This window comes from Enhydra lutris, unplaced genomic scaffold, assembly GCF_002288905.1.
Source record: "Enhydra lutris kenyoni isolate GAN:26980312 unplaced genomic scaffold, ASM228890v2 scaffoldscaffold8, whole genome shotgun sequence".
In the NCBI taxonomy this organism is placed as follows: Eukaryota; Metazoa; Chordata; class Mammalia; order Carnivora; family Mustelidae; genus Enhydra; species Enhydra lutris.
The window spans coordinates 435756-451442 of NW_019154092.1; the positions used below are offsets into that span (position 1 = coordinate 435756).

At 57.5% G+C, this 15687-nt stretch overlaps 3 protein-coding genes across 3 annotated transcripts in view; 2 read left to right on the plus strand and 1 right to left on the minus strand.

Moving 5' to 3' along the window:
* Window positions 1-1125, plus strand: part of LOC111142486 (G protein subunit alpha z) — a 51424-nt gene extending 50299 nt beyond the window's left edge. The window contains exon 3 of the mRNA XM_022495689.1: window positions 65-1125. Coding sequence (XP_022351397.1) covers window positions 65-409 — 345 coding nt within the window. The 3' untranslated portion in view covers window positions 410-1125. The remainder of the gene's footprint in view (window positions 1-64) is intronic.
* Window positions 1-15687, minus strand: part of LOC111142488 (radial spoke head 14 homolog) — a 109384-nt gene that overhangs the window by 60697 nt on the left and 33000 nt on the right. The window lies entirely within an intron of this gene.
* Window positions 6295-15687, plus strand: part of LOC111142487 (guanine nucleotide-binding protein G(z) subunit alpha) — a 29557-nt gene continuing 20164 nt past the window's right edge. Inside the window, exon 1 of the mRNA XM_022495690.1 lies at window positions 6295-7518. Within this exon, the coding sequence (XP_022351398.1) occupies window positions 6796-7518 (723 nt within the window). The 5' untranslated portion in view covers window positions 6295-6795. The remainder of the gene's footprint in view (window positions 7519-15687) is intronic.

The window sequence follows — 15687 nt, forward strand, 5'->3', positions numbered from 1 at the left end:
CCGCCAGCCTAGAGCCTTTCCATGCTGCATCCCCTGATTAACGCCAGCATTTTCCTGCCCACAGAGTCGGATGGCAGAGAGCCTGCGCCTTTTTGACTCCATCTGTAACAACAACTGGTTCATCAACACCTCACTCATCCTCTTCCTGAACAAGAAGGACCTGCTGGCGGAGAAGATCCGGCGTATTCCGCTCACCATCTGCTTCCCGGAGTACAAGGGCCAGAACACCTACGAGGAGGCCGCTGTCTACATCCAGCGGCAGTTCGAGGACCTGAACCGCAACAAGGAGACCAAGGAGATCTACTCCCACTTCACCTGTGCCACCGACACCAGTAACATCCAGTTTGTTTTTGATGCGGTGACAGACGTCATCATACAGAACAATCTCAAGTACATAGGCCTTTGCTGAGGAGCCAGGCTGGCCAGTTTGCCTGTGGCGAAACCCCTGGGGTGTCACACACCCCCACTCGTGCTAGGGAGACCCAGCCCAGGGGCAGAAAACGGGGGAGGCCTGATGAATGTCCCCCCCGCCCCTCCACCTCCTTGGCCCCCACGTTTCCGCAAACATAAATATATATGGATAGATTGCTAGGTAGGTAGACACACACACACACATGCACACACACACAGTCTGGAGATGGCCAAGTTCCCCAAAGTGTTGGAGCCTCTTGAAGACTTAAGCAGCTGTCACCAAGTTCACTACAAGCCCTTCCTGCCCCTTCACCTTGCCTTCCCGAGTCGGCCCCGCTCTGCATGGGGGGGAGGTGTCCCTGTGGGACTAGGAGGAGGCAGCTGGTTCATCTGGAGGAACACCAGGTCTGCCCAAGCTTCGGACTGGGGACCTTGCTACTGACCAGAAGGGAGGACGAGAGCAGGGTCTGTGCGTCTTCCCTGCTGGCCTGCTCTGTACCATGTTTGTTCTGGAACCAGGGTGCGAGGCCAGATGACACCACTAACCAGACCTCTAGCCACTCACAGCTCTTTTTAAACAGCTTCAGAATATGCAGCAAAAATCCACACGATAACAGGAGTGGCACGATTTGTTTCGAACTAGGCCAGCTGGGTTCCAGCTTTTCTTCTACCAGTCTGATGTTTTATAAATCAAACCCTGGTTTTTCTTCTCTGACATCCTTTTTTTTTTCTTTTTTCTTTTTTTTTTTTTTTTTTTTTTTTTTTCAACCACATGGTCATAACCATGCACCCACACAGTGGGTGCCCCTGACCAACCTTGCCTCCTCCTCTCACCTGTGACTTTCTCCTTTCTGTCCAGCCACTCTGACCTTCCTTCAGCTCCCCATTCACACCATGGTCTCTCTCCCCCCTTGCCCACAGGGCCTTTGCACATGACCTTCCTTTGCCTGGTACAGTCTTTCACTCACCCATCCCTCAGTAATTTCCAGCCAGACCCAGAAGCCAGACCCAGAAGCCTCAGTAATTTCCAGCCAGACCCTGTGGTGAGGGGACTGAGGGTATCAGGCACTGGGGACCCATGAGCAGTTATCGAACCAGGAAACAATGTGGTCATCCAGCCCTTGGTCCTTTTTCCCTGGGCTGACTGGGGAGTTTGAGGAGGCCCAGTAAAGCCCTGGATCAGACTGAGGACTGGCAGAAAGCTCACATAAAGGCAAAGAAGCCAAGCCTCAGAATGGGAATAAACTGAGGTCCCTTTTGGACCTTGGCACATACACTTGTTCACAGGCCTCCCCTCCCTGTATCTGTGCACAGCCCAGTTCCTGCCACCAGTTCCAAGGCACAGAGACTGATATGCTCTGGGACATAGCTGAGCCCTGCAGAGCTGTAGGAAGAATTCTGAGTGGGCCTTCTGCTTGTTTGGTTCTGGTGACCTGAATGAAGAGGGTGCCTCTAAAAGAGGGACCCACCTCAGATGTGACTGTTGGTGGCTGCCCCATGCAGATGGCAGAAGTTCCTGGACTTGGGCTGACGCACACAATCGCCTCCCGGCTGTGTTTCCTTCCCCTTTACTCCCACATTGCCTTGTGGCTGCACTGGTCAAGGACCACGTGGCCAGCCCCAGGCTGCCCACCCACTGCCCCCAAACTGCTCTCCTGATTCTCAGAAGCCCCGCTCTCGGCCTTGGGGTTGTGGAGCACATACCTCCCCAAAACGCAAGTCACACCTCCTTGGACAGGGCGGCTTTGGACTGAAGACCAGGTGGGCGAATCTTGGTACCAGCTGGGGGCCATCAGTCAGGCATTCCAGTCCACAGAATGGATGATGTGGTCCCCAAACGGCCCTCCACTGGTGGGGGGAAGCCAAGACCAGGCAGGGGGCCTGCCTCTTTATCTTGTACCACATGGCCTCCTCGCTCTTTTTATTTTTGGGGTAGCTTACCCACAAGACATTTTTTTTTTTTGGTGTTAAAATAGACATAATATAAAACTTACCATTTTAGCCATTTTTAAGTTTGCAGTTCCATGGTTTTAAATACATTAATAATGCTGTGCAACCATCTGTCTCTATGAATTTGACAACTCTAAGGACCTCCTAGACATGGATTGACATAGTATTTGTCCTTTCGTGACTGGCTTCTTTCACCGAGTGTGAAATCCTCAAGGGTTATCCCTGTTGTAGCAGGTGTCCTTCCTTTTTAAGGCTGAATAATACTCCTTTGTGTGTGTGCTTTACGTGTCCACTCATCTGTCAGCTGGCGCTGGGGTTGCTGCCACCTCTTAGCTGTCGCAGTTAGTGCTGCTGTGAACACAGGTGTACAAAAATCTCTCCAAGACCCTGATTTCCATTCTCTTGGGTGTATACCCGAAGTGGAATTGCTGGTAATTCTATTTTTAGTTTTTTTGAGGAAGAACCACCCTCCTGTTTTCCGTAGCAGCTGTACCACTTTGTATTTCTACCAACAGTACATAAGGGAGCCAATTTCTGTTCATCCTTTTCTTGTTGTTGTTGTTTTAAAAATATAGTACTCATCCTTCTGGGTGCGTGGTGGTGTCTTACTGTGGTTTTGATCTTCACTGCCCCGACATTCAGTGCTACCTGGCATCTTTTCATGCGCTTACTGGCCATGTGTTTATCTTCTTCGGAGAAATGTGCGTTCAAGTCCTTCACCCAATTTCCAGTCAGGTCATTTGTTCTGCTGCTGAGGTTTACTTCTCTGTATATTATAGATATTAACCCTTTATTTTTTATTTATTTAATTTTGTTTATTTTTTTAAATTTATTTTATTTGCAGGTATTTGCTTCCAGGCTGTATTTGCCTTTTTACCTGTTGATAGTGCCTTTTTTGCACAAAATTTTGTAATTTTTATGCAGTCCAGTTTGTCTCTTTTTTCCTTTTGATGTCTATGACCTTTGGTGTCATATCCAAGAGACCATCGTCAAATGCAATGCAATGCAGCTCTTGACCTATGCTTTCTCCTCAGATTGCTATAGTTTTGGTCTTACATTTAAGTATTTGATCCATTTTAAGTTAATTTTTGTATTTGGTGTTCAGTAAGGGCATCACCATTGTTCTAAGGAAACCCCAGCCTGGCAGGAGAAACCAGAGAAAGGGAGGGCACAGAGGAGAGAGGCCCAGGCCACAGGTGGCGACAGGGTGCCCTGATGGTGGGGTGGCAGGCACTCGTGAGCTGACCTGTGAAGATCAGGTGGGGTTCCGGTACAGGAGCAAGGCAAGGGGCCACTGAGGAGCAGCAGCCCCAGCTGGCCGAGACAGCCCTCCAGAGGACAGCCCTGTGCTCAGCTTGGCAGGCTCCTCAGGCCCAAGCTGCAAGGGGAGGGATTTGGGTTTGAGAAGAATCTGGCCACAGGGCCATCATGCATGGCACTGGGAGGATGTGGCCGATGTTTTGGTCCGTTTGGGTGTAACTCCACATGGAGGCAGGGGACTTTCCAGCACAACCCCAGGCTGTGTCACCAATTTGGGCTAGACCATTTCCTAAGAGTTAGGTCACTGCAGGGTGCCTCGAGGCATGTAGACTTGGTGCCTGGTTGCTGCTTGTCTAGGTGGCAGTGAACGATGGTAGGAACCTGCCATTTCAGGTGTGACCTTTGTCCCTATCACTGACCAGCCCAGGGAGAACTGGCCACTTGGGACCTGAGTATACCTCAGATTCTCAAACACAAATTAAGGAAAACAATAATGACAACATGGGGCACCACCAGCATGGCTGGCCTTGCCTTCAGGAGGGAGGGCACTGGCAGTGGGGTCCCCAGGCTCCCTGGGCAGCTGCGGGATTTTGGACTCCTTTCGACACCTGAGGGCCTGCCGGCTCATCAGCAGGACCCAGGGAGCAGCCACCAGGTCCCTGTTCCACACTCTCATAGTCCAGGATGGAGAGAGGCAAGCGTGGGTGGCATGAGAGACAGGGCCTTGTTAATGCCCTGATACTTGTTTACAAACCTCTCTTAGAAGTTCATTCAAGAAGATATGAAATAGGATAAAATGCAAAGAAGAGGAAGAAAATATAAAAAGACCCTTGTGATCTCACAACCTAGAACTCACTGCTGCTTGAATTCCTTCCCTGACCTCTGCTCACATGGCAGGTACATGGCGGGCATGTCCCCCACCCACGGTCCAGTGGGACTGTGGATAAAGGGCAGAGTTCCTCAGCTTCTTCATGCCTAAGCCTCTCTCCCATCTGTGCTCACTGCGTGCCTGTGGTGTGCAGGATACTGCACGGCCCCCAGGCCCCAGGGGACGAGGGCTGAGCACACAGGCCATGCTTGGTTCTAAGGGACAATCACAGGTGATGAGGACACTGGGGTACTGGCTGCCCCTGGCTGGGTTCCAGGCCCTGCACTGAATGCTCTACCCCTAAGAGATGCTCGAGACTGGTGAGGGACAGGTTCTGTAATGTGGAGTCAAGTGCACAGGCCACGCAGCTGGGATGAGACTTATCATCCTGGAAGCACTGGGTGCACATGAAGGTTCAACTGAGGGGGAAAGGTAGCATGAGAGGTGCTGGCCGGCCCCCTGGCCATGGAGGCAGGTGGGTCCAGGGAAAGAACAGGCCTCAGGGCCTGCTTCAGAGCAGAACTGCTGGGTCTGACAGGCACAGAGGCCATCTGGGAGCATGGACGGTTGAGGAAACGAGATGAGGCCCCTGGCTCTCAGGGTCTGTTGGCCTTGGGTCCTTCCCATCCAGGGCCGGCCATGAGGCAGGTAGGGGCTTGAGAGGGGAGGGGTGAAGGCTGGCTACAGCAGAATGAGGAGGCTGCCAGAGACAGCCAGGCCAGGGCAGAGGTTGCAGGAAGGAGGCAAGAGTTGTGTGGGGCAGGCTGCCAGGTGGGGGCAGAGCCTGAGCTCTGGGTCTGCCCTGGTGGGGAGGGCCCTGGCCCAGCGGCTCATAGGTCATTGGGAGAGGCCTGGGAAGAGCTTGCAGCTGAGAGCTGGGTGCTGAGGTGCTGACACCCTGCCCAGGGTGTGAGCACAGCTGTTCCTTATTGACCATCAGTGTGGGAGCACGGACATGAAAGACACGGCTTGGGACCTCAGAGCCTGTGGACTGCCCCCTTGCCTTGTCTTGGACTCAGCGATTCCCAGTGCCCTCAGATATACTCTGTCCTGGCTTGCCTCCCACACCTGGCTGCTGCCCTGCACCCCATAACCCCTGCTACCCCAACTCAGCCCACCCTGCCCATGTCTCCCCTCTCCTCCCGCACTGCTACCTCACCCACCAAGAGCAAGGCTTCTGTCCACCCTGTGGGCTCCCAGCCCAGGGCCTCTGCCTTGCTCTGCTCCTTGCCTGTCTGCTTAGACCAGCCCTGGCCAGCCTTCTCCATGTGAATATCCTGCCCTGAGAGAGAGCAGGAATGACCCAGCTCCCACGAGAGGTGCTGAGGGGATTACCCAGTTACTCTGGCATGGGACCCCACCATAAACCAAGGAGGAGTCAAGCCCCATTGATGCTGTGGCACATGTGGGTACAGCCCCTGCAGCTACAGGAAAGAGTGAGGGAGGTGGGGGGAGGACATCACAGTAGGATCGTTGTATTGAATCCTAACCACCACCAGACCCAGAGACTGAGGTTCTGAGAGGGTGAGGTTGGCCGGGTCCAGTGGGCAGGGAGGAGCGGCAGGGCCCCAGGCTCACTCCCTCACTCTGAAAACCCTAAGGTTAAAGTCCTTGTATGGCTCTGGGCACGCTTTCCTCAAGCACCAGGCTCCAGGCACACTGGTGCGGGGCGTGGCTCCCAGGCACATTTGTTTCGCTGTGGGTTTGGGCACAACTCAGCAGAGGTCTGAAGAAGGGAGGGGGTTTGATTCACTGTTCTCTGGGCTGCTTCCCGACAAGGTCCGAGGTCTCCCTTTACCACCAGGCCTGTGGTGGGAGGAGGCTCACCCTCTTCTCTGTGTTGGCAGGTAAAGGGCGGATGCCCAAGGCAGGGGGGCCGCAGGGAACGCCCGCAGCACTGGTGGCTGGCCTTGCAGCCACGCTTAGCAGCCCCACCGCAGCAACCGGCAGCCCGACGGCAGCAGCCTAGGCAGACGCTAGAGTACAGCTTCCCACCGCCGGGAGGACAGGGAATGACTGCAGCCCATCGGGTCCCACGGTGGCCTGGGCAGGTGGAGTGGCCCTAGAGGGAGGGCCTGGCCACCTCCTCCCCCCAGGCGACCACCATGCCAGCTGGAGAAGAGGTGCTGGGGCAGGGGCTGCAGTGTGGCATGGCCTTGCCCCCCCACCCACGCTGAGCGCCTCGAGGGCAGCAGGGCTCCGTCTGCGGGGCACACCCGGCTCACATCTCAGCGTCCCCTGCTTGGTGGCAACAGGGAGAGGCACCCCGTCCCGTGCTCTGTATCTGGGCCCGCCGCTGCCGGACCATGGGATGTCGGCAAAGCTCAGAGGAGAAAGAGGCAGCGCGGCGGTCCCGGAGAATTGACCGCCATCTGCGCTCAGAGAGCCAGCGGCAGCGCCGTGAGATCAAGCTGCTCCTGCTGGGCACCAGCAACTCCGGCAAGAGCACCATCGTGAAGCAGATGAAGATCATCCACAGCGGGGGCTTCAATCTGGAGGCCTGCAAGGAGTACAAGCCCCTCATCATCTACAACGCCATCGACTCGCTGACGCGCATCATCCGTGCCCTGGCTGCCCTCAAGATCGACTTCCACAACCCGGACCGTGCCTACGACGCCGTCCAGCTCTTCGCCCTCACGGGCCCCGCCGAGAGCAAGGGCGAGATCACCCCCGAGCTGCTGGGCGTCATGCGGCGGCTGTGGGCCGACCCAGGGGCGCAGGCCTGCTTTGGCCGTTCCAGCGAGTACCACCTGGAAGACAACGCCGCCTACTACCTGAACGACCTGGAGCGCATCGCCGCACCCGACTACATCCCCACCGTTGAGGACATTCTGCGCTCCCGGGACATGACCACGGGCATCGTGGAGAACAAATTCACCTTCAAGGAGCTCACCTTCAAGATGGTAGATGTGGGCGGGCAGAGGTCGGAGCGCAAAAAATGGATCCACTGTTTCGAGGGCGTCACAGCCATCATCTTCTGTGTGGAGCTTAGTGGCTATGACCTGAAGCTCTACGAGGACAACCAGACGGTGAGTGTGCCGGGCTTTTCCTCTACTTGTTGCTGCCACTGCTGGCTCCTTGGAAGTGGGTGGGCTTGGGGGTATGGGCCAGCACAGCCGGAGAGGCTGCAGTCAGAGGGGGAGCCGTGGTGGTGAGGAACTGTCCAGGGAGCATGGTATGGGGCGTGGTGGCCATCATGGGCACTCAAGGACCTTGGGGTAGCGCCTGCTGTCAGCTCTCTCAGTGGCCACCCTAGCATGGACAGGTCCCATTCTGACCTTGGGGCCCCGGCAGGCCCTCAGCGCTCTGAATGTCCTCTGAGTAATCACCATACCCTCAGGCTCCACCAGGTAGGGGTGCCCTTCACCCAGCTGCTGACGAGGGGCTCAGAGACCCCAAGGTGCCCAGGTGGCCTGACGTCAGTGCCACAAAAGCCCATACCCCATGCCTGAAATACTCAGGGCATGGAGGGCCGCCCTCTGCTGAGTGGGGCCCGCTCCTCAGCTGCAAGGGCAAGTTGCTTGGAGCCCAGAGGAGGGGCTCTTGGACACCTGGGTGTCAAGGAAGGCTCACCAAGGAGGAGAAAGGGGAAGCTGGGCCCTGTGAGGAGCTTTGTTCCCATGAGGTTGGGGGGCAGTCAGGTGCATTGGGGGAATAACCCCGGAGGCTGGGAGGGAGGTTGACAGCTCTGCCAGACAGGAGTGGGAACAGGGCCCAGGCCAGGCATTCAGGTGTTGGTCCGTGTAGCAGTTCACTAAATGCACAGAAATTCTACCAATCCCAGGCACTGTGCTGGGTCCTGGGAACTGCATCCACAGCCCCACAACCCCAACTGGATCCTGGGAGTCTGGTGGTGACAGGGTTCAGAACTGTTTCTGAGGTTTAATCCCCAGGGGTTGGGTGGGTGTGGGGAGTCTGTCAGGCCCTCAGCCCTGGCTAAGGACTACTGTGTGGAGGAGGAGGTCAAAGGCAGGTGGTAGGTGGATGCCCCAGAGAGTGGGGGCAGTGCAAGGAGGGGCCAAGGAGCAACGAGGGTTGGTGCTGAGCCAGTGGGGGCTCAAGGGGGAGCTGCTGGGCAGGGAAGGAAGCTAGACCGCTGGCAAGGAGGAGGTGGCCACACGATACAAGCTCAGCCCTCAACCAGAAGGCCCAGGTCACAAGGCACCATAGTGTCCTTGGATGCCCAGGAGTGGTGGTAGGGGCTGAGCAGCTGGATAGCATGGGGGAGGCCTGAGCTGCCCCACCCAGGCTGCCCTGTGGAGGAAGCTTTGTGCCAGGCAGGAACACTGAGCAGAGACCTGGAATCTGCCCTTAAGAGGCCTTTGATCCTGGGGGTGAGGGGCGTGGGGGCAAACAGGGGTCTGCAAGCAGCTGTAAGTGGTGTAGGACTGTGGGTGCCAGCAGCTTGGGGAGGCGGTGGGCTAGCAGGGGTTGGGGTGATGATGGTCATGGTGGGGGACCCACCATGCTGGGAAATGGGGGGCAGGGTCAGCCTCCAGGGTTCAAGGGACCGGGTGATGGCAAGGAAGGGGCTTGGTCCTTCACTCAGTCTTTTCTAAGGCAGGTGGTGGCTATATTCTTTGGGTTCAGCCAGGAGTCTTACTTGAGCCTGCAGCCCCAAGAAAGCCTGTGGGTGGCTGCAGGCTGTGGCCACTGTGCTGGGTGTCTGAGCGCTTTTCTGGACGGAGAGAGGGTCTTTGGCTTTCGTCAGGTTTCCAAGGAAGTCCAGCCTCTTGAAGGAGGGGAAATAAACAGCTTCAAGTAGTCATGGAGATAGGAAGCAGGGCTCCCCTCATCTGCCCTGTGTGCATCCAGGGTTCTCTCCAGAGCTGTGCCAGGCAGTGACAGTGTAAGGGGTCTGGGCTGAGGACACTGCATCCATGGGGCAGGGCAAGCCTGCAGCTCCCTGTGGGCAGGGCGGTCTTGCCCCTAGCACTATGCAGTTTCTAGGGGTTCTAGCTCCTCTTATTCTTCTGCCTATGCTCACTTCAGTGCCATGTGTGGTTCTGGACATAGGAAGCATCCCAGACGACAGGCGAAGTCGGGCTCTTCGATGAGGCATTGCTCTGGGCGGACGGCTTGGGGCTGACCTGGCCAGGATGCAAGACCAGGGTCAGGTGCCCAGGTGAGGCCCCAGAACAGGTCTGGCTGGCAGGTCTGCCAGCCACACGGTGCTCCCGTGGTCAGCTCTCTGGGCTTCTGCCTGTTTCTGCTGTGTCCTGAGGCTGGTGACAGCCTGTGCTCTGGTGTCTTCCCGGGGCCTAGATCTCAAGGCTGCTTCATCTGTCATCTTCAGCACAAGCATGGCAGGTTCCTTCAGCACTGGGCCAGGCTCCCACACTGTCTGTTGGCAGGCTCTGTTGGCCAAGCCTGTGCCCACAGGTGTGGCAGGACGTGGGAGGCGGGATGCCTGGGCCCTAAGCTGGTCCCGGGTCTCATGAAGGGATTTGGCTATCATCTCTGCTCCCTGAGCCTGTCAACTAGGAAGCGGCCCAAGTGTCCTCCAAGATGGGCCCAAAGCCAGGCCTTCTCCTGCCTGAGGCCTGACGGGCTCTGCCTGGCCAATCCCCTACCTCTTCACTGTCTCTCTCCTTTCTGCTTTGGCCTCCGTGGGCTTGCTTCACTCACATGCTCTACTGTGTCCAGCCTTAAGAGTGTGACCACCCTGCCTCTGCCTGTCTCAGTCCTTCAGGTCTCATCTCAGGAGTCACCTCTTTGAAAGGCCTTCCCTGACCCAGCGCCAGCACGCCCCTCCATTGCAGCCTGTCATTACGTATGGGTCCCCACTCATGTGCTGGTGAATGGCCGCACAGATAGGCGGGTGGACAGACGGCTGGACAGGCAGCCCCACGCAGGCCCTCACATCTCTAGCCTACTCCCGGCCCTGTGCCTGAGGGGCACAAGGCTAGCAGCCCTGGGCAGGGATGGCAACCCCTGGCCTGGCTGGGGGCGTGGTTTCTGGAAGACCTATATTTGCCCCCTATAGGTAGCCAGGCTCTGGAGCTGCTCAGGGAATTTTCTAAAGGGAGGGGCTAGCAGCCAGGCCTGTACCCCACCACTGCCACCACCCTTGTCTCCGCAGGCCTGGGGAGGTTCTTGTTCCCCAGAAAAGGAAATTCTTCATGAGAAACTCAAGCGAGGCTGGAAATTCACTGGATTCCAAATAGTTGTGACCTTTCATGCTCTACCAGCACTATCTCAGGATGGAAAACAAACAGGCTGCCGAGGAAAGACAATAGCCCCTGTGGTTCCTCCAGCCGGCTGGCCGCCACGGTGGGCTGGCCGCCCGGGGGAGAGCCGGGCCAGGCGGAGAGCAGAGCCTGCCTCTGCCGGCGCCTGCAGGCAGCTCCTATCACCACCACCGACCCGCCTCTCTGTGTCCCTGCCCTCCTCCTGCCAGCCAAGGCGAATGCAGCCATCGGTAACAGGACGGGGCTGCCCCCCATGCCTTCTTTGCAAGGGCCCACAAGTGTCCCTGGGCCCCAGCAAAGGCAAGGTAGCCAAGAACCAGCCATGCTGTTTTTTGCAGAAGCTAAGGGAACCTGGGGGCCTGGTGCTACGCTCTGGACGTGGCTCCTCAGAGGTCTTCTCTCCCTCTCGGCTCTTGAGTCCTCATCTTCTCTCTGACAGCGGGCTGGCAGAGCCCCCCGCCCCCATGCCTGGCAAACGAGCCACAGCCACCACCACCACCTCCCCCCACCCCCACCCGCTGGCATCTGCGTCAGCACGTTGCCAGGGGTAACGTCAGGATCTCTAGGCTCCTGGGCGTGGAGGGCTGTGGAGGGCTGCAGCAAGCACAGGACAGCACCTGGGCATGGGAGGCAGATACTGGGCTGTCCATGGACCACGGCAACGAGCAGATGCAAGGAGCCATGCCCAGCTTTCATAATGATTCCCCGCCCTGATCCTGGAAGGATTTAATGGGTCCTGGGCCTGCCTGGGGCCCCATCGCCGCATACAGCCCTGGCAGGCACCTAGGGGCTCCAGAGTCTGTGGTGGGCCCCTACTATCCCCCATGGGGCCCCCTCAGAGAGCACAGGAGGCTAGACCACAGCCCAGGGGTCACCTGACTGATCCTGTGGGGCGGCGGCAGCTGTGCCTGTTGTCCTGGTCACGGGTCGGGGGACAGGTGGGGGTGCCCAGGCTTAGGACAGTCATGGTCCCTCCCTTAGCCACACCTGCTGCCTGGGGCCAAGCCAGGGCTCCCTGCCTCTGGCCCACCTTTTGTGGCAATGCCATTTCCTGGCAGCTCTGCCTGCCTTCTGGGCCTGTCCCATGGCCTCTTCCAGGAGTAAAGAGAGGTAGGGCTTTAAACTCAGAGACTCAGCCACTGCCCCACTCAGGCACAGAGGCATACTGGCTAGCCACCCATCCCACTGTGACAGCCCCAAGAGTCTGTGTGCCCCAGGCCCTGCCCCCGCCCCTTTAGTACCCCACCAGGTGGGGCCCCAGCACCCTGCTGTGAACCCCTGGAAGGCACAGGAGGGTGGGCACCTGCCCCCCAACCTCTATCCCTGCAGATCTGCTAGTGGACTCTGCAGCTGCTTAAAGGTAGAAGATTCTTCAGAAAAGATAGATGAAAAGGTCCAAGTATAAAGTATCAAAGTGTTCTCACATGAAAACCCACAGGGAGCTCACTAGTTGCCCATTTTCTGGTGGAGCTGTTGGCGTTCCCGGCCCTGTAAGGGGCCTGTTGTGCACCTGCTGTGTACCTGCTCTGCAGATGCAAGGCCTGGACTAGAGGCCAGACACTGAGGTGAACCCAACTTTCCCGACGGCACAAGGAGCTAGGTTTGGGGGGGGGTGGCAAACACGCTGCACGGTTGTGGTATCATTTCTACAAACTTTATGCTGTCCTGGGACACCTGCCCCCTCCTTCAGAACCTGGCAGTTCCCAGGGGTGTCCCCTGCTTTGCTTTCATGCAGGATCAACTGTGGCCACAGCAAGGTGTGGCCTGGGCCACAGCAAGGCTCTGGGGAGGCACGGTGTCCCCACTGCTTATCCAACAGATACCTGACTGACATGTGTTGAGGAGGGTCCCTGGGATTATGGGTAGGACACAAGGACACGCCCCTTAGGGCGTCAAGTTCTGCAGCTGGCAGGTGCTACATAACCAGACTCCAGACTGTGATTGTAACCTCTGCTCAGCCCTGGGCAGTGGCCCCTCCTCATCCTGGGACTCTCAGCTCCCAGGGGAGCTGACCTCAGTACAGGTCCCAGCCCCTCACCCCATGAGGCCAGGCCCAAAGCTCCATCATCCTCCTAGTCTCTATGGCATGTGCTGTGGGCACAGGGCTAGCACACAGTGGTGCTTAGCAAACTGGACTGGGCAGGAAGCATGCAGGCAGGGGAAGAGCCAGAGGTCAGGGCCATCTTCTGGCTGTGCACCTGCTGGGACACTCAGCCCTTCTGGGAAGCCCCTGAAAGGGCCGGGCCCTAAGTGGGGGTCATGTGCAGTGTGCCTCAGAGGAGGGGGCTGCTCAAGGCTGTCCTACAAACTGTCCCCGTACTCTAGCACTGCTTTGTCATTCAGCCCTAAAGGGAGCTTGGTGGTGGCGTGGTGTCATGAAATGACATGTTGAAGGTGATACAGTGGATTGCAGTAAGACGGGCTTTTATCTATGGTTAGCAGAGCTGGTGATCACAGAGCTGGGCCAAAGGAGGGATTAGAATGGGTAACAACCAGATGTGGGTGATACCCCAGCTTAGTTTTGTCCTTTAGTGTCCTAACCAGCCAGCTTTGCAAATGGGGAAAATGGGGCCTAGAGATCATGTGTGTCCCAGGCCTGAATCTGGCTCTCAGGGGATGGGGAGCTGGCACTGCTCCCTCAGGGATTCTCCCACATCCTGTAGGTACAGGGGTGCTCCAGGGAGAGCCTTATGGGGTGGACTGCCTTCCCCTCCTTGGGCTCAGGGGACTTGAGTCAGGGTTGGCACTGCCCCCCCACACCCCATCAGTGGCAGGACCACAGGCAGTCCAAGCAGAGTACACCCCCACTCTGCCTCCTGCTCCTGACCCAGTCGAGGACATAGATCCAGGAATTGTGCCATGGGGACTTGGGTCTGTGCCAGGAAGGCATGCCATCGACCCACATAGAGGCTGCCAGCTTTCCCCCCACATACCCCCCACCACAGCACGGGTCTCCCTGAGTCTCTCCTTCCGATCTCATGGTGTGCCAGGGCCACATCCAGTTTGTTGCAACCTCTGCAAATCGCAGATGATCCTGGGATATCAGGAACCTCCAGACCCAGGAGGCAGGCCCTGGCTGGCAGAGGGGCCAGGGTTCCTTGGAATGGACAGTCCCAGGCACAGTTCTGAGCTGCTCTGCTGAGGCAAAGGCATTAAGAGGGTCAGGCCATGACGGTGCAGGTACAGGCGGGCACGGGGCTCGGCTGGCCACATACTTTCCCTAGCGGCATCCCCTTTACAGCGTAGACCAACTCTTTCTCTCTGTGGTTGGCTGCAAGGGGGACGGGCACACATGTATTCACAAACGGGTTGCTGTCAGCTCAGAGGTGCTGTCGGTACTTGTGAACAGTCCCCGCCCCCCAACTCCATGTGGGCTCCTCAGGCCCTGCGCCCGTCCAAGGTCCTTTGCTCTGTGGCCCAGCCCTTCTCCTAGCACTAACAGAGCGAAGGCCACTTGGTTCTCACCTCAACGGACCCTCGCTGTGAGCCCATTGCCCCGACTCAGTGAGTGGCCAGTGGCAATGGGTACTCGCTCCCCCAGGGCCCTGGGCTTGGTGTGAGTTCCCATGGGGTGTTGGCTCCAGCCTGCGATAAGCAAGGGCAGAGTGGAGACAGGGCGGAGAAGGCAGTGGCCATCAGCCGTCACTCCCCCACAGCACAGCCTGATGCCTAAATGTGACCCCTAGCACTTGCCAACTGATAGTTCAGTTCCTCTGGCTGAGACCTTCTTCCCTCTCTTCCCAGGGAGACGTGAGGCCACTGAGGCCATTGTCAATAGCAGTTTCCTCTGTTCCGCCTTCCCTGTTGCACTGGAAGCTTCCAAGGGCTCCCATGTCCTGTCTACCTCTATGCTTAACTCCTTGCCCTGAGCAAATCCTCCATCAGATATCTGCCAAACAGAAGGATGAGGCCATGCTCTGGGCTCAGGCCCACCTGCTGCTCAGTGTGACCAGCCCTTCCATTCCTGCTCCACACTGCATAGGGGAGCTTCAGGATCCTTAATACTGCCTTTCCGTTTAGCCCTACCTCCTCATCCTGTGGACCCAGCACTGCCTGGAGCATCTCAGCCATCCTTCCATGGTAGTCACCTCCTGCTGTATCACTAGAGTTCCCTTCCCCCCCCAGGCACAGGCTGTCACTAAGCACAGCTGGGACATCATCCCCGTCGCTCGCCTCTTCCCCCACAACAGACTTTGCCACGCGCTTTGGCAGAATCTGCATGGGGATGTCCACAGTGTTCCTCAGATCTCTGAGCGTGGTGGCCCTCCCCAAACAGGAAGTCAACCAGCTCGGGCTCCAGTGTGGGCCTCCCTCAGAGACAAGCTGGGGTCGGCCTCTTGCCCTAGCGCTGACAAGCCTGGGGGGAGGGGAGCAGGCAGGTGCTCTCTGCACTGTGCTGACAGAGCCGGCCCCCCACCTGCCTACGGGGTTGCCGAAGGCCAGGTTAGCAGCGGCAGAGCCTCCCTGTCTGCACACCAGCCGCCAGCTGGCTGGAGGGCTGGAGCTGGCCGGTACCAGCTCCCAAGTGCCAGGTTTTCGAGTTTTAGAAACTCTGTGAGCTGGTTGCCATCGTGTTGGTGGCTTAAACTCATCCAGGAGAGAGTATTCACATGACAGAAATTGGCAAATGCTACAAATCAGCCCCCTCCTGGCTGGCTGTTAAACATTCGGCACCCTACTGCAGCCAGTGACCCCAAACCCTAGCCAGGAGGGCCTGTGCCGGGGCAGGCTCACTGAGAGGTGAGTTACAGCATTCGCTGCCTGCAACTTTCTGGAGAGCTGGGCAGTGTCCCTCTTTCTCAGACTCAGCAGTTCCCTGCTCTGGCCCTGTGACCGCAGGTGTGATTTTCTGTTCACATTCATCCCATTAGAGAACAGTGATTGGCCAGAGTGGCTCCACGCTCATCCTGGGTCCCCCTCCCACTCTCCCCAAGCAGATTTACAAGAAGCCTTTCTACACAGGGAAGCAGACTCAGAGCTGGGTAGTTTTGCTTTCTCTCTGTCAGC